The following is a 22,001-nucleotide window of genomic DNA, read 5'->3' on the forward strand; positions in this document are numbered from 1 at the left end:
AAGGTGAAGGAGATTCCTAAGACAAGGGAGGGATTAGGCATGAGGTTGCCCTAGCAGACAAGGTGAAGGAGATTCCTGAGACAAGGGAGGGCTAAGGCATGAGGTTGCCCTAGCAGACAAAGTGAAGGAGATTCCCGAGACAAGGGAGGGCTAAGGCATGAGGTTGCCTGAGCAGAGAAGGTGAAGGAGATTCCTAAGACAAGGGAGGGCTAAGGCATGAGGTTGCCCTAGCAGACAAGGTGAAGGAGATTCCCGAGACAAGGGAGGGCTAAGGCATGAGGTTGTCCTAGCAGACAAGGTGAAGGATATTCCCAAGACAAGGGAGGGCTAAGGCATGAGGTTGCCCTAGCAGACAAAGTGAAGGAGATTCCTAAGAGTAGGGAGGGCTAAGGCATGAGGTTGCCTGAGCAGACAAGGTGAAGGAGATTCCTAAGTCAAGGGAGGGCTAAGGCATGAGGTTGCCCTAGCAGACAAGGTGAAGGAGATTCCTGAGACAAGGGAGGGCTAAGGCATGAGGTTGCCCTAGCAGACAAGGTGAAGGAGATTCCTGAGACAAGGGAGGGCTAAGGCATGAGGTTGCCTGAGCAGACAAGGTGAAGGAGATTCCTGAGACAAGGGAGGGCTAAGGCATGAGGTTGCCCTAGCAGACAAGGTGAAGGAGATTCCTGAGACAAGGGAGGGCTAAGGCATGAGGTTGCCCTAGCAGACAAGGTGAAGGAGATTCCTGAGACAAGGGAGGGCTAAGGCATGAGGTTGCCTGAGCAGACAAGGTGAAGGAGATTCCTAAGTCAAGGGAGGGCTAAGGCATGAGGTTGCCCTAGCAGACAAGGTGAAGGAGATTCCTGAGACAAGGGAGGGCTAAAGCATGAGGTTGCCCTAGCAGACAAGGTGAAGGAGATTCCTGAGACAAGGGAGGGCTAAGGCATGAGGTTGCCTGAGCAGACAAGGTGAAGGAGATTCCTGAGTCAAGGGAGGGCTAAGGCATGAGGTTGCCATAGCAGACAAGGTGAAGGAGATTCCTAAGACAAGGGAGGGCTAAGGCATGAGGTTGCCTGAGCAGACAAGGTGAAGGAGATTCCTAAGTCAAGGGAGGGCTAAGGCATGAGGTTGCCCTAGCAGACAAGGTGAAGGAGATTCCTGAGACAAGGGAGGGCTAAAGCATGAGGTTGCCCTAGCAGACAAGGTGAAGGAGATTCCTGAGTCAAGGGAGGGCTAAGGCATGAGGTTGCCATAGCAGACAAGGTGAAGGAGATTCCTAAGACAAGGGAGGGCTAAGGCATGAGGTTGCCCTAGCAGACAAGGTGAAGGAGATTCCTAAGACAAGGGAGGGCTAAGGCATGAGGTTGTCCTAGCAGACAAGGTGAAGGAGATTCCTGAGACAAGGGAGGGCTAAAGCATGAGGTTGCCCTAGCAGACAAGGTGAAGGAGATTCCTAAGACAAGGGAGGGGTAAGGCATGAGGTTGCCCTAGCAGACAAAGTGAAGGAGATTCCTAAGACAAGGGAGGGCTAAGGCATGAGGTTGCCATAGCAGACAAGGTGAAGGAGATTCCTAAGACAAGGGAGGGCTAAGGCATGAGGTTTCCCTAGCAGACAAGGTGAAGGAGATTCCTAAGACAAGGGAGGGGTAAGGCATGAGGTTGCCCTAGCAGACAAAGTGAAGGAGATTCCTAAGACAAGGGAGGGCTAAGGCATGAGGTTGCCCTAGCAGACAAGGTGAAGGAGATTCCTGAGACAAGGGAGGGCTAAGGCATGAGGTTTCCCTAGCAGACAAGGTGAAGGAGATTCCTAAGACAAGGGAGGGGTAAGGCATGAGGTTGCCCTAGCAGACAAGGTGAAGGAGATTCCTAAGACAAAGGAGGGCTAAGGCATGAGGTTGCCCTAGCAGACAAGGTGAAGGAGATTCCTAAGACAAGGGAGGGCTAAGGCATGAGGTTGTCCTAGCAGACAAGGTGAAGGAGATTCCTAAGACAAGGGAGGGCTAAGGCATGAGGTTGCCCTAGCAGACAAGGTGAAGGAGATTCCTAAGACAAAGGAGGGCTAAGGCATGAGGTTGCCCTAGCAGACAAGGTGAAGGAGATTCCTAAGACAAGGGAGGGCTAAGGCATGAGGTTGTCCTAGCAGACAAAGTGAAGGAGATTCCTAAGACAAGGGAGGGCTAAGGCATGAGGTTACCCTAGCAGACAAGGTGAAGGAGATTCCTAAGACAAGGGAGGGCTAAGGCATGAGGTTGTCCTAGCAGACAAAGTGAAGGAGATTCCTGAGACAAGGGAGGGCTAAGGCATGACGTTGCCCTAGCAGACAAAGTGAAGGAGATTCCTGAGACAAGGGAGGGCTAAGGCATGAGGTTGCCCTAGCAGACAAGGTGAAGGAGATTCCTGAGACAAGGGAGGGCTAAGGCATGACGTTGCCCTAGCAGACAAGGTGAAGGAGATTCCTAAGACAAGGGAGGGATTAGGCATGAGGTTGCCCTAGCAGACAAGGTGAAGGAGATTCCTAAGACAAGGGAGGGATTAGGCATGAGGTTGCCCTAGCAGACAAGGTGAAGGAGATTCCTGAGAAAAGGGAGGGCTAAGGCATGAGGTTGTCCTAGCAGACAAGGTGAAGGAGATTCCTAAGACAAGGGAGGGCTAAGGCATGAGGTTGTCCTAGCAGACAAGGTGAAGGAGATTCCTAAGACAAGGGAGGGATTAGGCATGAGGTTGCCCTAGCAGACAAGGTGAAGGAGATTCCTGAGACAAGGGAGGGCTAAGGCATGAGGTTGCCCTAGCAGACAAAGTGAAGGAGATTCCCGAGACAAGGGAGGGCTAAGGCATGAGGTTGCCTGAGCAGAGAAGGTGAAGGAGATTCCTAAGACAAGGGAGGGCTAAGGCATGAGGTTGCCCTAGCAGACAAGGTGAAGGAGATTCCCGAGACAAGGGAGGGCTAAGGCATGAGGTTGTCCTAGCAGACAAGGTGAAGGATATTCCCAAGACAAGGGAGGGCTAAGGCATGAGGTTGCCCTAGCAGACAAAGTGAAGGAGATTCCTAAGAGTAGGGAGGGCTAAGGCATGAGATTGCCCTAGCAGAGAAGGAGAAGGAGATTCCTAAGACAAGAGAGGGCTAATGCGTGAGGTTGCCCTAGCAGACAAGGTGAAGGAGATTCCTGAGACAAGGGAGGGCTAAGGCATGAGGTTGTCCTAGCAGACAAGGTGAAGGAGATTCCTCAGTCAAGGGAGGGCTAAGGCATGAGGTTGCCCTAGCAGACAAGGTGAAGGAGATTCCTAAGACAAGGGAGGGCTAAGGCATGAGGTTGTCCTAGCAGACAAGGTGAAGGAGATTCCTGAGACAAGGGAGGGCTAAGGCATGAGGTTGCCCTAGCAGACAAGGTGAAGAAGATTCCTAAGACAAGGGAGGGCTAAGGCATGAGGTTGTCCTAGCAGACAAGGTGAAGGAGATTCCTAAGTCAAGGGAGGGCTAAGGCATGAGGTTGTCCTAGCAGACAAAGTGAAGGAGATTCCTAAGTCAAGGGAGGGCTAAGGCATGAGGTTGTCCTAGCAGACAAAGTGAAGGAGATTCCTAAGACAAGGGAGGGCTAAGGCATCAGGTTGCCCTAGCAGACAAGGTGAAGGAGATTCCTCAGTCAAGGGAGGGCTAAGGCATGAGGTTGTCCTAGCAGACAAGGTGAAGGAGATTCCTGAGACAAGGGAGGGCTAAGGCATGAGGTTGCCCTAGCAGACAAAGTGAAGGAGATTACTGAGACAAGGGAGGGCTAAGGCATGAGGTTGCCATATCAGACAAGATGAAGGAGATTCCTAGGAGAAGGGAGGGCTAAGGCATGAGGTTGCCTGAGCAGAGAAGGTGAAGGAGATTCCTAAGACAAGGGAGGGCTAAGGCATGAGGTTGCCTGAGCAGACAAGGTGAAGGAGATTCCTAAGACAAGGGAGGGCTAAGGCATGAGGTTGTCCTAGCAGACAAGGTGAAGGAGATTCCTGAGACAAGGGAGGGCTAAGGCATGAGGTTGCCCTAGCAGACAAAGTGAAGGAGATTCCTGAGACAATGGAGGGCTAAGGCATGAGGTTGCCCTAGCAGACAAAGTGAAGGAGATTACTGAGACAAGGGAGGGCTAAGGCATGAGGTTGCCATATCAGACAAGATGAAGGAGATTCCTAGGAGAAGGGAGGGCTAAGGCATGAGGTTGCCTGAGCAGAGAAGGTGAAGGAGATTCCTAAGACAAGGGAGGGCTAAGGCATGAGGTTGCCTGAGCAGACAAGGTGAAGGAGATTCCTAAGACAAGGGAGGGCTAAGGCATGAGGTTGCCCTAGCAGACAAGGTGAAGGAGATTCCTGAGTCAAGGGAGGGCTAAGGCATGAGGTTGCCCTAGCAGACAAGGTGAAGGAGATTCCTGAGACAAGGGAGGGCGAAGGCATGAGGTTGCCCTAGCAGACAAGGTGAAGGAGATTCCCGAGTCAAGGGAGGGCGATGGCATGAGGTTGTCCTAGCAGACAAGGTGAAGGATATTCCCGAGACAAGGGAGGGCTAAGGCATGAGGTTGCCCTAGCAGACAAGGTGAAGGAGATTCCTGAGACAAGGGAGGGCTAAGGCATGAGGTTGCCTGAGCAGACAAGGTGAAGGAGATTCCTAAGACAAGGGAGGGCTAAGGCATAAGATTGCCCTAGCAGACAAGGTGAAGGAGATTCCTAAGTGATTCTGTAGATATATTAAAAGCAAAAGGATTGCAAGGAACAAAATTGATCCCCTGGAAGACCAGGATGTTGGAGCTGAAAGAGATGGGGGAAATCTTAAGTGCATGTTTTGCATCTGTATTTACTCAGTAGACTATAGAAGTAGGAAAAATGGCATGAACTTCATGGAATCCTTACAGATTACACACAAGGAAGTATTTGTTGTCTTGAGGCAAATCAGGGTGGATACATCCCCAGGGCCTGACAAGGTATTCCTTTGGACCATGCAGGAGGGCAGTGCAGAACTGTGGGGGCTCTAGCAGAGATATTTAGCGACAGCTTAAATGCTGGAACATTAGGGGATTGCCAATGTTGTTCTGCTGTTTAAGAAAGCTTTAAAAATAAACCAGAAAATTATAGGCCGGAAATTGGACACCTACCTACAGTAAAGGTGTAAATAAGGTTGAAAGAGTATAGAGAAAATTTACAAGGATGTTGCCAGGTTTGGGGGACCTGAGTTATATGGCAAGGCCACCACCATCGATGACTCCTCAGTAGAGATCATTAAGAGCACCAAATTTCTTGATGTTCACCTGGTGGAGAACCTCATCTGGTCCCTCAACACCAGCTCCATAACAAAGAAAGCCCAGCAGCGTCTCTACTATCTGCAAAGGCTGAGGAAAGTCCACCTCCCACCCCCCATCCTCACCAGATTCTACAGAGGTTGTATTGAGAGCATCCTGAGCAGCTGCATCACTGCCTGGTTCGGAAATTGCACCATCTTGGATCGCAAGACCCTGCAGCGGATAGTGAGGTCAGCTGAGAAGATCATCAGGCTCTCTCTTCCCACCATTACAGACATTTATACCACACGCTGCACCAGAAAAACTAACAGCATTATGAAGGACCCCAGGCACCCCTCATACAAACTCTTCTTCCTCCTGCCGTCTGGTAAAAGGCACCGAAGCATTCGGGCTGTTATGACCAGACTATGTAACAGTTTCTTCCCCCAAGCCATCAGACTCCTCAATACCCAGAGCCTGGACTGACACCAACTTACTGCCCTCTACTGTGCCTATTGTCTTGTTTATTATTTATTGTAATGCCTGCACTGTTTTGTGCACTTTATGCAGTCCTGGGTAGGTCTGTAGTCTAGTGTAGTTTTTGTGTTGTTTTACGTAGTTCAGTGTAGTTTTTGTATTGTTTCATGTAGCACCATGGTCCTGAAAAACGTTGTCTCGTTTTTACTGTGTACTGTATCAGCAGTTATGGTCGAAATGACAATAAAAAGTGACTTGACTTGACGAAGATTGTAAAGGTTTGGACTTTATTTCTTGGAACGTAGAACACTGAGAGGTTATTTGATAGAGATATAGACAAGCAGGCTTTTTCCACTGAGGTTGGGTGAGATTACAACTAGAGGTTGTGACTAAGGGTGAAAGGAGAAAAATTTAAGGGGAACATGATTTGAAGTTCAGTCAGAGGGTCGTGAGACTGTGGAATGAGCTGCCAGCACAAGTGGTGCATGTGAGCTTGATTTCAACGTTTAAGAGCGGTTTGGATAGGTACATGGATGGTAGGACTATGGTCCCAGTGTAGGTCGATGGGAGTAGACAGTTTAAATGGCTCAGCATGGACTGGATTGGCTAAGGACCTGTTTCTGTGCTGTACTTCTCTATGAACACAGGTCGCTAGCAGTACTGTAACCACCAAGCTACCATGACCCTGGGAAAGAGATACTGGCTGTCCACTCTGCTTATCCATCTCATAATTTTTTCAGGTCTCCCTTCAGCCTCCATCATCCTAGAGTAAATAACCCTAGCTTGTCCAGCCTCTCCTTGTATCACATGCCTTCTAATCCAGGCAGCATTCTGTTTAACCTCTTCTGCACCCACTCCCATGCCTCCATATCCTCCCTATAACAGGGCAAATCTGAACACTTTACAGCACTGTAGATGACACACTGTCTCACAGCTCCAGTGACTCATCTGGGAGTGCACGTGGGTCTGGTTTCCTCTCATAACTCGTGAGGGAGGGGTTGTAGATTAATTGGATGCTGTAAATAGTTCCAGCATGTAGTTAGTGGTGGAAACGGGGAGTTCATGAGAATATGTGGGGAATATACAATAGGTTTATTGTAAATGAGTGACTGTTTCTGTGCTATATCTGTCTAATGATCCATGCTATTATTTGTTGTTAAACACTACCTTTGTCAAAGACATCCATGTGGGTTAGAAGAATTTTCATGCCCTTCTGGTACTTAAAAAATTGTTCAGTTTGAAATGATACGTTCTATTCAGAAGTAGGAATCAGGAAAACTGCAACTGGCTACAAACGAAAGCACAAGCTTTGGGAAGCTTTCATCGTGCAGTCAACCCTGACTTCCTGCTGCAATTAATCAAAGTCAGTCTCAGTAAAAAGCTGCAGGCTGGTTCTTATATAGTCTTACCCAGAACCAAGACACTTCAACAGACCCGAGTATGAGTCTGGTATATTAAACAGAAGATGGATACTCATTCAAGGGTTTGTAAATTCTTTTAGCCTCACCTGGCACCTCGAGCCAGTCTTTTAAGGATTTCAACAAGAACGTCTCCTTCACTTCTGATGCTTTCTCCATGTCTTTCATTGGACATCACCTGAGTAACAAAAATAGAAAAACGACATTTGCCAAATGAATGGGAGAAGGTTCACTAATATAAATGCATTTATGTGAGCTAAGAAACTGTTGGGACACCACTTCCTTGCTGGAATTTCAATGCAGGGGAAGGAAAAAATCCAGAATTATTTTAATACTATTCACATCTAGTAGGTTATAGCAATTGTTATAGTAGAAGATTTTAACTTTTCACATATTGATGTGGACTCCCATACTATAAAAGGACTAGATGGGATAGAGTTCGTCAGATGTATTCAGGGAAGTTTTCTTAATCAGTACATAGAAGTTCCAATGAGAGACTGACCAGTACTTGATCTGCTTTTGGGGCAAGAGACAAGGCTGGTGACATAGATTTGTTTATCTGAGCATTTTGTATCTAGAAACATAGAAAACCAACAGCACGGGTTCCGGTGACGTCATCGTCGAGAATGGCAGCTTAAGTCACTAGCTCCTCTGGAAAAACGCGTATTAAGCCCTGTTAACCCATCAAATATAATATTTTTTGAAAAATATTTGAACTGAAAAGAGGGGCAAGAATGGGGAAAAGGAATGGAAATAAAAAAGCGACACTGCGGAGCCTGCGGCCGAGAGGAGTGCAGCGAGCGGCTCTCCTACCCGACCGTGTGCTAGTGAGGTAGACGCTGGGCCTCGTTCAGGCAAAGCAGCGAATATGATTGAAATCCTGAAAGAAATAAGGGAAGTCCAGAAAGATATAAAACAGCAGCTCAGTGATATTAAATCAGAGCTTGCCAGCGTCAATCAAAAAATAGCAGTGGCAGAGACTCGAATTGAGAAGGTGGAAGATCACATTCAAAACATGGAACGGATACTGAGTAAGACAATAAAAATATTAAATCACCAAGAGGGTAAACTGCTTGACCTGGAGGGAAGATCACGGCGGAAAAATATCAGAATCTACAACGTTCCCGAAGGAGCGGAGGGCTCGTCTATGACGGAGTTTGTCAGAAAGTTACTGCGGGACGCGCTGGATCTTCCCTCGGCTAAGAAGCTGGAAGTCGAAAGAGCCCATCATGTGCTCGTCCTGAAACCTACCCGGGATAGAAAGCCACGCTCAATAATAATAAAATTCCTTCGGTACAGCACCAAGGTGGAGATTCTACGAAGGGCCTGGGGTAAGAAGAGAGTGTTTCTCGATGATAAATTAATATACTTCGACCAAGATTACCCCCCGGTCCTGCAGAAACGCAAAGAATACTCTGAAGTAAAGCAAGTACTAAAGCAAAATAAGATTAGATTTCAAACTCCGTACCCTGCTAAACTTTGAGTGTTTTATGACAACGGGACGTGGTTGTAGCAGACAGTGGACGAGGCGACTACAGACATGAAGGCCAGAGGGTTGCCCGTCAGCGTGACCAAAACGAAGGAAAGCCTGACTGAGGAATTATCCCTCTCCGCTTGGGAAATAGTGCGAGAATCGAGAAGGCAGGAGACGGGAGGAGGCCGAGAAATATATATCAGGAAGAGACCGGGAGTTTCCCAAAGACAGTCCTCACCCCCTTCAGAAGAGCCATAAGATTTGGCTAACTTTAAAAATGTTAAGAAGCTAAACGGAAGCAAAAGTACACGGTGATATACCCACCTCCAGAAATATTTATTATACTGTGGATTTTATATTACTTAGTTGATATTCTTTATTCGCTCACTTACTCCTTTTTCCCCACCAAAATGAGAATATATATATATATGTATGTAATATATGTGTGTGTATATATGTGTGTATGTGTATGTGTGTATATATATATATGTGTGTGTGTGTGTGTGTGTGTGTGTGTGTGTGTGTGTGTGTGTGTGTGTGTGTGTGTGTGTGTGTGTATAGTAGGAGTACACAGGGAAACCTTTTCTGTGTAATGGATTTGTTCACTGACTTTTATGAATACTGCAATGGGGGCCCTCAACTCACAAGTAGGAGGGGTTATCCCCCACAGCTAGACATTTCCTCTAGCTCAATGCAGGGTCAACTACTAGAGACCTCAGCCTTGGAATCACAGGTTTGTTGCCATTTTTGTTATTATTTGCGTTTCTTGGTTCTTATTTGTTCAGGGAGTAGATCGATTAAGTTTTATTCTAATTTCAATGATACATTGACAGATAAATACAGATGGCTAAAGACAAGGTAAAATTCATTTCTTTTAATGTCAATGGGCTATTAAATCCAATCAAATGTAAGAGAATTTTATCCAGTTTGGAACAATTTGATTCATACTGGGAAAAAGGGTTTAACTACATAATGCCTCATAGGTCTGATTTTATTCTCACAAATCAATGAATATATTGTAAAAAAAAAGATCACTCCCTACTTGTACATAGTTCTTTCCTTTTGCTTGTTTTTTCTTTCCACTCTTCTCTATAAGTGTAAACCCCAGATAAATACTTTGTGGAGATTTGTGACATAAATGATTATATGATATATATGTACAATGTCTGAAATACATCTTATGGAAATGTTTGTTTAATGATGAACTTCAATAAAAAAATAAATTACAAAAAAAAAAGAAAACCTACAGCACAATACAGGCCCATCGGCCCACAAAGCTGTGCCCGACATGTCCTTACCTGAGAAATTACCTAGGGTTACCCATAGCCCTCTATGTTTCTAAGCTACATGTACCTATCGAGGAGTCTCTTAAAGGACCCTATTGTATCCGCCTCTAACACCGTTGCCGGCAGCCCATTCCACGCAATCACCACTCTCTGCGTAAAAAATTTACCCCTGACGTGTCCTCTTACCTACTTCCAAGAATCTTAAATGTATCTTGTGCTAGCCATTTCAGCCCAGGGAAAAAGCCTCTGACTATCCACACGATCAATGCCTCTCATCATCTTATATACCTCTATCAGATCACCTCTCATCCTCCGTCACTCCAAGGAGAAAAGGCCGAGTTCACTCTACCTATTCTCATAAGGCATGCTCCCCAATCCAGGCAATGTCCTTGTAAATCTGCTCTGCACCCTTTCCATGGTTTCCACATCCTTCCTGTAGTGAGGTGACCAGAATTAAGCACCTGCGCAGTAGCTTTGCGTGTCCTATGGACTCAGACCCCAAGATCCCTCTGATCTTCCACACTGCCAAGAGTCTTACCATTAATACTATATTCTGCCATCATATTTGACCTACCAAAATGAACCACTTTACACTTATCTAGGTTGAACTCCATCTGCCACTTCTCAGCCCAGTTTTTCATCCTATCAATGTCTAGCTGTAACCTCTGACAGCCCTCCACACTATCCACAACACCCCCAACCTTTGTGTCATCAGCAAACTTACTAACCCATCCCTCCACTTCCTCATCCAAGTCATTTATAAAAAGCATGAAAAGTTTAGGTCCCAAAACAGATCCCTGAAGCACACCACTGGTCACCGACCTCCATGCAGAAGATAGACAATAGGTGCAGAAGTAGACCATTCGGCCCTTCGAGCCTGCACCGCCATTTTGAGATCATGGCTGATCAATTCCTATCAATACCCGGTTCCTGCCTTGTCCCCATATCCCTTGATTCCCCTATCCATAAGATACCTATCTAGCTCCTTCTTGAAAGCATCCAGAGAATTGGCCTCCACTACCTTCCGAGGCAGTGCATTCCAGACCCCTACAACTCTCTGGGAGAAGAAGTTTTTCCTTAACTCTGTCCTAAATGACCTACCCCTTATTCTCAAATCATGCCTTCTGGTACTGGACTCTCCCAGCATCTGGAACATATTTCCTGCCTCTATCTTGTCCAATCACTTAATAATCTTATATGTTTCAATCAGATCCCCTCTCAATCTCCTTAATTCCAGCATGTACAAGCCCAGTCTCTCTAACCTCTCTGCGTAAGACAGTCCAGACATCCCAGGAATTAACCTCGTGAATCTACGCTGCACTTCCTCTACAGCCAGGATGTCCTTCCTTAACCCTGGAGACCAAAACTGTACACAATACTCCAGGTGTGGTCTCACCAGGGCTCTGTACAAATGCAAGAGGATTTCCTTGCTCTTGTACTCAATTCCCTTTGTAATAAAGGCCAACATTCCATTAGCCTTCACTGCCTGCTGCACTTGCTCATTCACCTTCAGTGACTGATGAACAAGGACTCCTAGATCTCTTTGTATTTCTCCCTTACCTAACTCTACACCATTCAGATAATAATCTGCCTTCCTGTTCTTACTCCCAAAGTGGATAACCTCACACTTATTCACATTAAACGCCATCTGCCAAGTATCTGCCCACTCACCCAGCCTATCCAAGTCACCCTGAATTCTCCTAACATCCGCATCACATGTCACACTGCCACCCAGCTTAGTATCATCAGCAAATTTGCTGATGTTATTCTCAATGCCTTCATCCAAATCATTGACGTAAATTGTAAACAGCTGTGGTCCCAATACCGAGCCCTGTGGCACCCCACTAGTCACCACCTGCCATTCCGAGAAACACCCACTCACCGCTACCCTTTGCTTTCTATCTGCCAACCAGTTTTCTATCCATGTCAATGCCTTCCCCCCGATGCCCTGAGCTTTGATTTTACCCACCAATCTTCTATGTGGGACCTTATCAAATGCCTTCTGAAAATCGAGGTACACTACATCCACTGGATCTCCCCCGTCTAACTTCCTGGTTACATCCTCGAAAAACTCCAACAGATTAGTCAAGCATGATTTACCCTTGGTAAATCCATGCTGGCTCGGCCCAATCCTATCACTGCTATCTAGATATGCCACTATTTCGTCCTTAATAATGGACTCTAGCATCTTCCCCACCACCGATGTCAGGCTGACAGGTCGATAGTTTTCTGTTTTATCCCTCCCTCCTTTCTTAAAAAGTGGGATAACATTAGCCATTCTCCAATCCTCAGGAACTGATCCTGAATCTAAGGAACATTGGAAAATGATTACCAATGCATCCGCAATTTCCAGGGCCACCTCCTTTAGTACCCTAGGGTGCAGACCATCTGGACCTGGGGATTTGTCAGCCTTCAGTCCCATCAGTCTTCACATCACCGTTTCCTTCCGAATGTCAATCTGTTTCATTTCCTCTGTTACCCTATGTCCTTGGCCCATCCATACATCTGGGAGATTGCTTGTGTCTTCCTTAGTGAAAACAGATCTAAAGTACTCATTAAATTCTTCTGCCATTTCTCTGTTTCCCATAACAATTTCACCCAATTCATTCTTCAAGGGCCCAACATTGTTCTTAACTATCTTCTTTCTCTTCACATACCTAAAAAAGCTTTTGCTATCTTCCTTTATATTCCTGTCTAGCTTGCGTTCGTACCTCATTTTTTCTCCCCGTATTGTCTTTTTAGTTAAGTTCTGTTGTTCCTTAAAAACTTCCCAATCATCTGTCCTCCCACTCACCTTAGCTCTGTCATATTTCCTTTTTTTTAATGCTATGCAGTCTCTGACTTCCTTTGTCAACCACTGAGGCCCCTTTCCCCCCTTTGAATCCTTCCTTCTCTGGGGGATGAACTGATTTTGCACCTTGTGGATTATTCCCAAGAATACCTGCCATTGCTGTTCCATTGTCTTTTCTGGTCGGCTATCCGTCCAGTCAACTTTGGCCAGCTCCTCCCTCATGGCTCCATAGTTTCCCCTGTTCATCTGCAACACTGACACCTCCGAGCTGCCCTTATCCTTCTCAAATTGCAGATAAAAGCTTATCATATTGTGATCACTACCTCCTAATGGCTCCTTTACTGCGAGATCGCTTATCAAATCCTGTTCATTACATAACACTAAATCCAGAATAGTCTTGTCCCTGGTCGGCTCTCGTACAAGTTGTTCCAAGAATGCATCCCGTAGGAACTCTACAACCTCCCTATCCTGTGGTCCTGCACCAACCTGATTCTCCCAGTTCACCTGCATGTTGAAATCCCCCATAACTACTGCGACATTACCTTTGCCACATGCCAATGTTAACTCCCTATTCAACTTGCACCCAATATCCATGCTACTGTTTGGTGGCCTGTAGACAACACCCATTTGGGTCCTTTTGCCCTTACTGTTCCTCAGTTCTATCCACACAGACTCTACTTCTCCTGACCCTATGTCCCCCCTTGCAAAGGACTGAATCTCATTCCTCACCAACAGGGCCACCCCACCCCCTCTGCCCACATTTCTGTCCGTACGATAGCACGTATACCCTTGTACATTCATTTCCCAGGTCTGATCTCCCTGCAGCCATGTCTCCGTTATCCCAACAACATCATAGTTACCCATTCGCACCTGGGCTTCAAGCTCATCCGCCTTATTCCTGACACTTCGTGCATTCAGATATAGAATTTTTAACCCATTTCTCCTCTCTCTGTTTGAATCGCTGCCTATTGTGCTTAACCCAGCTCCCCGAACTCCCATCGGGCTATACGCCCCTAGAATTTTGTTGTCCTTCCTACATATACTTATTCTTTCAACACATTTAACTCCATGTTCCGTCAGACCATCCCTCTGTACACGAGTCCTCCTTATCACTTGTTCCGCCCCACCTTCCTCTACTACACACTTAATATTCCGGAACCGCGTAGTCCCCACCTGTCCTTTATTCTTCCTCTCGCTATCCTCTCTCACATTCTGGATCCCCGCCCCCCGCAAATTTAGTTTAAACCCCCCCCCCCCAAGAAGCTCTAGCAAATTTCCCTGCAAGAATGTTAGTACTGCTCCAGTTCAGGTGTAAACCGTCCCTTCGGAACAGATCCCACCTTCCCTGGAACAAAGCCCAATTATCTACAAACCTGAAGCCCTCCCTCCTGCACCATCCTCTCAGCTACGTATTAATCTTTATAATCCTCCTGTTCCTTGCCTCACTCGCACGTGGCACAGGTAGCAATCCTGAGATTGTTACCCTGGAGGTCCTGCTCTTCAGCTTCGCACCTAACTCCCTGAACTCCCTACGCAGGACCCCCTCACTCATCTACCCACGTCATTGGTCCCTACATGGACCACAACATCTGGATTCTTGCTCTCCCTCTCGAGAATAACCTGCACCTGATCTGAGATGTCTTGGACCCCGGCACCAGGGAGGGAACATACCATCCGAGACTCCCGATCTTCCCCACAAAATCTCCTATCTGCCCCCCTGACTATAGAATCCCCTATCACTACCGCTCTCTTCTCTTCCCTCCTCCCCTTCCTAGTCGCGGGTCCAACCTCAGTGCCAGAGACAGGACCACTGCAGCTTGTTCCTGGTAGTTCATCCCCACCAACAGTATCCAAAACGGTATACTTATTTTTGATGGGAACGGCCACAGGGGTGCTCTTCTCTCTCTGTCTGCTCCCCTTGCCTCTCTTGACTGTCACCCATTTGCCTACCTCCTGTCTTTTCGGTGTGACTGCCTCCCGATAACTCTTATCTATCTCTGCCTCTGCCTCCTGAATGATCCGTAGTTCATCCAGCTCCTGCTCCAATTCCCTAACTCGGTCTGATAGGAGCTGCAGCTGGATGCACCTATTGCAGGTGTGGTCATCAGGGACAACTGCGTTGACCCTGACCTCCCACATACTGCATACGGAGCACACCACTGCTCTAACCGTCTCCCCCATTACCTGATCCTAGATTAGTCAGAATAAATGAAAAGCAGGCTTCTTGCCGAAGTCCTCTTGCGCCGAAGCCCGCTGAGCCAAAGCCCAGCACTCTGCTCCTGCGCACTCCGCTGCCCGCTCCTGAAAGTGGGTCGCTTTTTAAAGCCCGCGCTCGTCACTGACGTCACCCACGCTTGCGCAGATGAACTGTCTAAAATGCCTTCTGTGGGTAAACCAGTTCTGGATCCACAAAGCAATGTCCCCTTGGATCCCATGCCTCCTTACTTTCTCAATAAGCCTTGCATGCGGTACCTTATCAAATGCCTTGCTGAAATCCATATACACTACATCTACTGCTCTACCCTTATCAATGTGTTTAGTCACATCCTCAAAAAATTTAATCAGGTTCATACCTGCCTTTGACAAAGCCATGCTGACTATTCCTAATCATATTATGCCTCTCCAAATGTTTATAAATCTTGCCTCTCAGGATCTTCTCCATCAACTTACCAACTACTGAAGTAAGACTCACTGGTCTATAATTTCCTGGGCTATCTCTACTCTCTTTCTTGAATAAAAGAACAATGTCCGCAACCCTCCAATCCTCTGGAACCTCTTCCATCCCCAATGATGATGCAAAGATCATCACCAGAAGCTCAGCAATCTCCTCCCTCGCTTCCCACAGTAGCCCAACTCCAGCACATCCTCTTTCTTAATGTCTATATGTTTAAGCTTTTCAAGTCATCCCTACAATCACCAAGATCCTTTTCCATAGTGAATACTGAAGCAAAGTGATACCTCTGCTATCTCCTCTGGTTCCATAAACGCTTTTCAACTGTCACACTTGATAGGTCCTATTCTCCCATGTCTTATCCTTTTGCTCTTCAAATACTTGTAGAATCCTTTGGGGTTTTCCTTAATCCTGTCTGCCAAGGCCTTCTCATGGCCCCTTCTGGCTTTCCTAATTTCATTCTTAAGCTCCTTCCTGATAGACTTATAATCTTCTAAATCTCTATCATTACCTAGTTTTTTGATCCTTTCTAGTGATCACAATGCCATTAGTTTCACAGTAAAGATGCAAATAGATAGGTCTGATAAACTGGTTGAGATTCTAAGTCGGAGAAAGGCCAATTTTGATGGTATCAGCAAAGATTTGGCAAGTGTGGATTGGGACAGGGCCTATTTTCTGGCAAATGTGAGCTTGGAAAGTGGAAGGCCTTTAAGAGTGAAATTTTGAGAGCACAAAGCTTTGCATGCCTGTCAGAAAAAAAAGGTAAAGATAACAGGTGTAGGGACGCTTGGTTTTCAAGAGATATTGAGGCCCTGGTTAAGAAACAAAAAGGATGTGCATAGAAGGTATGGGCAGGCAGGTATTTACGGAGTACAAGAAATGCTTAAGAGAGAAATCAGGAGGGCTAAAAAAAGGCATGAGGTCACCTTAACAGAGAAGATACAGGGAATCTACAGATACGTTAAGAGCAAAAGGACTGCAAAGGCCAAAATTGGTTCTCTGGAATATCAGAATGTTAATCTATGTTTGGAGCCAAAAGAGATGGGTGAGATCTTCATACAGATGCAAAAGAGATGGGTGAGATCTTCATACAGATGCAAAGGCTGCATTTACTCAGGTGACAGACACAGAGTCTATAGAAGTGAGGCAAAATGGCATCAACTTCATCAACTCGTTACAGAGGAAGAGATGTTTTCTGTCTTGAGGCAAATCAAGGTGCATAAATCCCCTGGGCCTGCCAAGGTGAACCCTTGGACCCTGTGGGAAGCAAGTGCAGAAATTACGTGGCCCTACCAGTGATATTTAAATCATCCTTAGCGACAGGTGAAGTGCTGGAGGACCGGAAGGTAGCTAACGTTGTCCCACTGTTTAAGGAAGGCTCGAAAAATAGACCAGGAAATTTTAGGCCAGAAAATTGTTGCAAGGTATTCTAAGGGACTGGATATGAGTATTTGGATAGACATGGACTGATTAAGGATAATCAGCACAGCTTTGTGCATAGTAGATCATTACTAACCAATCTTAGAGATTTTTGAGGAAGTTGCCAGGAAAGTTAATATAGGCAAGGCAGTGGATGTTGCCTAGATGGTGGTAGTAAATTGGATTAGACATTAGCTTTGTAGGAGAAGCCACAGGGTGGTGGTAGATGGTTGCCTCTGTGATTGGAGGCCTGCGACCAGTGGAGTGCCGCAGAGATCAATTCTGGATCCATTGTTGTTTGTCATCTATATCAACGGTTTGGATGATAATGTGGTTAACTGGGTCAGCAAATTTGTAGATGCCAGCAAGAATGAGGCGTAGTGACAGCGAGGAAGACTATCATGGCTTGCAGCAGGATCTGGATCAGCTGAAAACTGGGAGATAGAATTGCAGACAAGTGTGCGGTGCTAACTGGGGTAGGTCTTTCACAGTGAATGATAGGGCACTGAGAAGTGTGGTACAACACAGGAATCTGAAGATTTCTTTTTGTGTGTGCCATACTCTGCCAGAGCCTCGAACACCAGTTTTTTCAAACTGGTTGCCTTGGAGGAAAGATTCTGTGAGTGGTCCCCCATGTCCTTCTCACAGTGCAGTTTTTCAGTTGTTTTTTTTCACGAGGCCGAGTTGCAAGCTCGACACTCAACCCGGCACGGATGGAAAACGTGTCTGGGAGTGGCCCGGCTGGATTCGAACTCAGGAGCCTTTGCTCCAGAGTCTGGCGCTGAGAGAGAGAGCATCCTGATTGGTCTCTCTTTGTGCTAAGTAGACCAGGGGTAACCAACTTTTTGCACCGCGGACTGGTTTAATATTGACAATATTCTTGCGGACTGGCCGACGGGGGCGGGGGGGGGGGGGGTGTTAAACACGACGGGAATACAGTGATACTCGAAGGAGGTTCCTTATGTCCAGTCTATTCCGCAATTTCGTTTTCGCGGCTCTCAGTACTTGCTTCTGTCCCACTTGCTCACGTTTTTTCCTGCTCAAAAAACTCAACGGGTTTGTCTTTAAGTGCAGGGTGCTTGGACTCAAGGTACCGAAGCAGTTTTGAGAGCTACATTGCCTCTTTAGACAGCCTCCAAACACGAATTCCAGCTTCCCGCCTGCCCGCCACCAGCCGCCACTGGTCTTGGGTGGGGTGAGAGGACAAGATCAGGGCTGGAGGTCCCTGTGCCGGGGTCGCAGCGGTCACAGTCTGGAGAAAGCGACTGACTGAGTGAGGAGTGCAACAGGACGTGTGCCCGCCCCCCCCCCGTAGGATCTATCGGCCGACAAAAGCTTGGCTCGAGGGATGACTTTCAGTAGATCGCAGCGAGGTAGCTGCGCTCTGCTACTTACGAAACCCTGAGCCCGAATTAGGTAATCTGCGAATATTTTAGCACCGGGTTCCCCACGAACATTCGGTGTGCTAAACAGGTTTAGAGGCGGCGCCCATCTGTCCGTGCTCCAGGCCAGTAGCAACGGCACTTCTCGCTGGCCACTTGAGGCCAACCAGTGATCCCTGGTGCGAGGGTATGTTACGAACCCCGTAACTGGGTCACTTACCAGCAAAGATAGGGAGGTCCGTTGAAGTCTGATGGTACTATTTTTAACAGTATTTATTGATAAAAATACACAAAAATAATATCAATGCAAACATACAGATAATATACATCGTCAATACTAAATCTAAAAGCACGGGTATAATAATAATCAATAAGAAATAGCTCTATCGTTGCCTAGGGGATAATGTATTGGCCGATGGAAATATAAAAGTCACTTTAGTTCATTCAGGCTGCAGCTTTTTGGTTGGAGTCAAGAGAGCCAGATTTTTGAACTTGCCAGTGTTTCCTTTTTATGATGTCGATCCTTCGAAATGTTGTCGGTGATGATCTCTTCTTTAACTAAGCTGTCTTCCGTGGTAAGGCCTCAATCTCGGGCAACGGGAAAGGACACACGTGAGCCCCACCGGCTGTCGCTATTAAACGCTGTCACGGGATTTCTAGCATTTCTCCTGGTGCGTCTGAAGGGGTTGTTCCCCAGACCCTCTTTTATCCTTACTCACGGGGTCTCAGATGTCAATCAGGTTGGGAGGATGCCATCCCCCAACCAGCCCACGTTGCTCATTCCTTGAGGGCTTCAATGAATAGCACAGTGCTCAATACACAATTCTGTCTCCAAGAGACAATGGCCGTTTCCCGTGGCTTTGTATCGCTGAGGGGCCAGGACATTCCAAACCCCCTGTGGATTCTGCGTGTCCTTCTCTCATTTCCTGGGTCTCCTGACCTGAATTAATAACGATCTTGCGATTCTCAAAAAGGAGGGGGCTACTTTGTACCCTTCGGCCCCTCAGAGTTGGGGCACAGGCGAAACAGGTATCACTGCGTTTAGGCGACTGATGGCCTCGCATGTGTTCAACTTCAACGGTGGGCGTGACAGGGAATGAGAAAAGGTGCAGCTGACTCATATCGTTTCCTCGCGGCCCAGTAGCACATGCTTTGCGGCCCAGTGGTTGGGGCCCACTGAAGTAGATATATCAGTTTTCTCTGTGGGCGGGCTTTACAGTCGACCTCTCTCTCTCTTTCATTGTCCATCAGTTCAGTTTAGTGTCCTGCAGCGCCATGGCAGAGTGTTCCAAAAAAAGGAAATATAAAACGTACTTCACCCCAGACTGCACTAAAGTGTACCCCTGCCTCATAGGGGTCAAAAATAATGAGTGTTGCTCGCTGCACTGTTTGCTACTGTGACTTTTCTATTGCCCATGGTGGGTTAAATGACTGTAAAAGACGTGTTGAGGTGAGTTTAACAGATGTCATTCGTTCATTAGCATAGCTAACGTTATTTAAACTAGCTGGCTAGCTGCTAAGGAGCTACTCCATTGATGTCCTATGTGATGAGGCCAAACTCCCTGTAGACTTGCTTAAAGTTGTAATAGAATAAAAAATGACTCCATGATAATATAAGTACATATTTTAAAGTCGCATTGTCTGCATAAGACAATATAATAAGGATACACCTTATGCTTTTATTTCCTTTAGGGACAACAACATATTAGGGAGGCTAAGCACAGGGAAGGCTGCTCAAGTATTTCACAGTTCTTTTCAGCAGAAAACCAAAGTCTGACAGAGAAGGTCACTCTGGAGCTGAGTCAGCTGTCTCACAAAACACTTGTGAATCTGATGTCTTGCAAAATTAACTAATTCATTGACACAGACTACTATGAGGCTGAGACTTCCAGCAAAATGCTCAAATCTGCCAAGCAAGCCACATCACAGTACAAGGAAAGTTTGCAAAAGAAATAGAAGAGCTATTTGTATTAGCATTTAGCTGTTAGCACTGAGACTGCCAACAAAATACTCAACAAGGAATATGTATGTATATGTGTGTGTGTGCATGTAAATAGTTTCAATATGTGGTCAAATAAATTGTTGTGTTCTTTTATAATCAAATGTCCTGTATACATACACCCTTGGAGGTTGACTGGGGGGGGGGGGTGCTACCTCCCTGAAATGAGTTTCTGTAGGCTGGGATGTCTGCAAAGGAGATGGCGTGGGAGCTGGTGGACTCATTGTGCTTCCTGGTGACCACATCTGCAGCAAGTGTTGGCTGCTCGAGGAATTCAGGCTCAAAGTTGATGACCTGGAATCCGAGCTTCAAACACTGCGGCACCATCAGGGAGGGGGAGAGCTACCTGGATTCTCTGTTTCAGGACGTAGGCACCATTAGATTAGCTGCCTCAAACTTGGTCTGCAGTCAGGGACAAGAGGATATGACCACGAGTGAAGCAGGATCCAAGAGACAATATTGGAGGAGCCTCACTCCTTGATTTTGCTCAACAGGTTTAAGATTATTGCTCCCTGTGAGGACAAGAGTGGGGGCTGTAGGAAGGATGAACAACCGAACTGTGGCATCATGGTTCAGGGAGCCTTTCAAGCAAGGGGGAGAGAAGAGAAATGGAGTGGTAATTGGGGAGTAGACAAAGATCTCTGTTGCAAGGATAGAGTGTCCCAAAGACTGTGTTGCCTGCCTGGAGCCCAGGTTAGGGACATCTCATCTGACCTGCAGAGGTATTTGCCATGGGAGGGGAAAGATCCAGTTGTCGTGGTCCATGTGGATATCCACGACGTAGGTAGGACGAGGAAACAGGTTCTGTTGAGGGAATTTGAGCAGCTAGGGACTAAATTAAAAAGCTGAACCAAAAATGATGGTAATCGGTGGATTACTACCTGAGCCACGTGCAAATTGGCACAGGTTTAAGAAGATTAGAGAGGATTGGTGTGGGTGAAGTGGGTTTGAATTCATGGGGAACTGGCACCAGTGGTGGAGAAGGAGGAACTTGCTCCACTGGGATGGGCTCCACCTGAACCGTGGTGGGCCTTGAATCCTGGTAAATCGCATAACTAGGGTTGTGGATAAGGCTTCAAACTAAATTGTAAGGGGGTGGGTTCAACAGACTGGAAAAGTATGGATAAAGTAAAAAAGTGTGGCCAAGAGAAAGTAAAAACAAAAGTTAAAAAAGGGCAAAGTAAGGGTGGTGTGTAGAAAAGTGAAGTACAAAAGAGACAAAGATTACCCAGAGTTTAAAGGCAGAATGAGTGTAGAGCACTTTACCTGAATGGCCGTAGTATTTGTAACAAGGTCAGTATAAAGTGGCCATTACAGGAAATTGGTTGCAGGTGGAGAGGATTGGAGATTAAATATCCAAGAATAGGCAGGAGGTAAGGGAGGTGGGGTAGTGCTCAATTAAGGATGAGATCAGAGTGAAAGGAGATGATATAAAAGCTAAGGAGCAGAATACTGAATCCATCTGGGGAGAGATTAAGAATAGTAAAGGGGAAAAAAATCACTGGTGGGCATTGTCTGTAGGCCACTGAGTATTAACAGGCAATAACCTAGAAATATCTGAGGCATGTAAGAATGGAACAACAGTTATCATGTGGGACTTTAACTTGCACATAGATTGGGTGAATCAAGTTGGTCAAGGCAGTCTTGAGGAGGACTTCATAGAATGCATCTGTGATAGTTTTCTTGAGCAGCATGTTACTGAACCTATAAGGGAATGTGCCATCTTAGATCTGGTCCTGTGCAATGAGACAGGTAAAATTAGCAATCTTGTAGTGAGGGATCCTCTGGAAAGAGTGATCACAGTATGACTGAGTTTGTCATACAAATGGAGGGTGCAAAACCAATGTATTATGCCTAAA

At 46.5% G+C, this 22,001-nt stretch overlaps 1 protein-coding gene across 4 annotated transcripts in view; it reads right to left on the reverse strand.

Annotated features, from left to right (window-relative positions):
• The window catches only part of ulk4 (unc-51 like kinase 4), a 730,951-nt gene that overhangs the window by 34,337 nt on the left and 674,613 nt on the right, over positions 1–22,001 (reverse strand). For all 4 annotated transcript variants that reach the window (XM_073072965.1, XM_073072962.1, XM_073072961.1 and 1 more), the window contains one exon: positions 7,210–7,298. In XM_073072965.1, coding sequence (XP_072929066.1) covers positions 7,210–7,298 — 89 coding nt within the window. The remainder of the gene's footprint in view (positions 1–7,209; positions 7,299–22,001) is intronic.

This window comes from Hemitrygon akajei, chromosome 20, assembly GCF_048418815.1.
Source record: "Hemitrygon akajei chromosome 20, sHemAka1.3, whole genome shotgun sequence".
Taxonomy (NCBI): Eukaryota; Metazoa; Chordata; class Chondrichthyes; order Myliobatiformes; family Dasyatidae; genus Hemitrygon; species Hemitrygon akajei.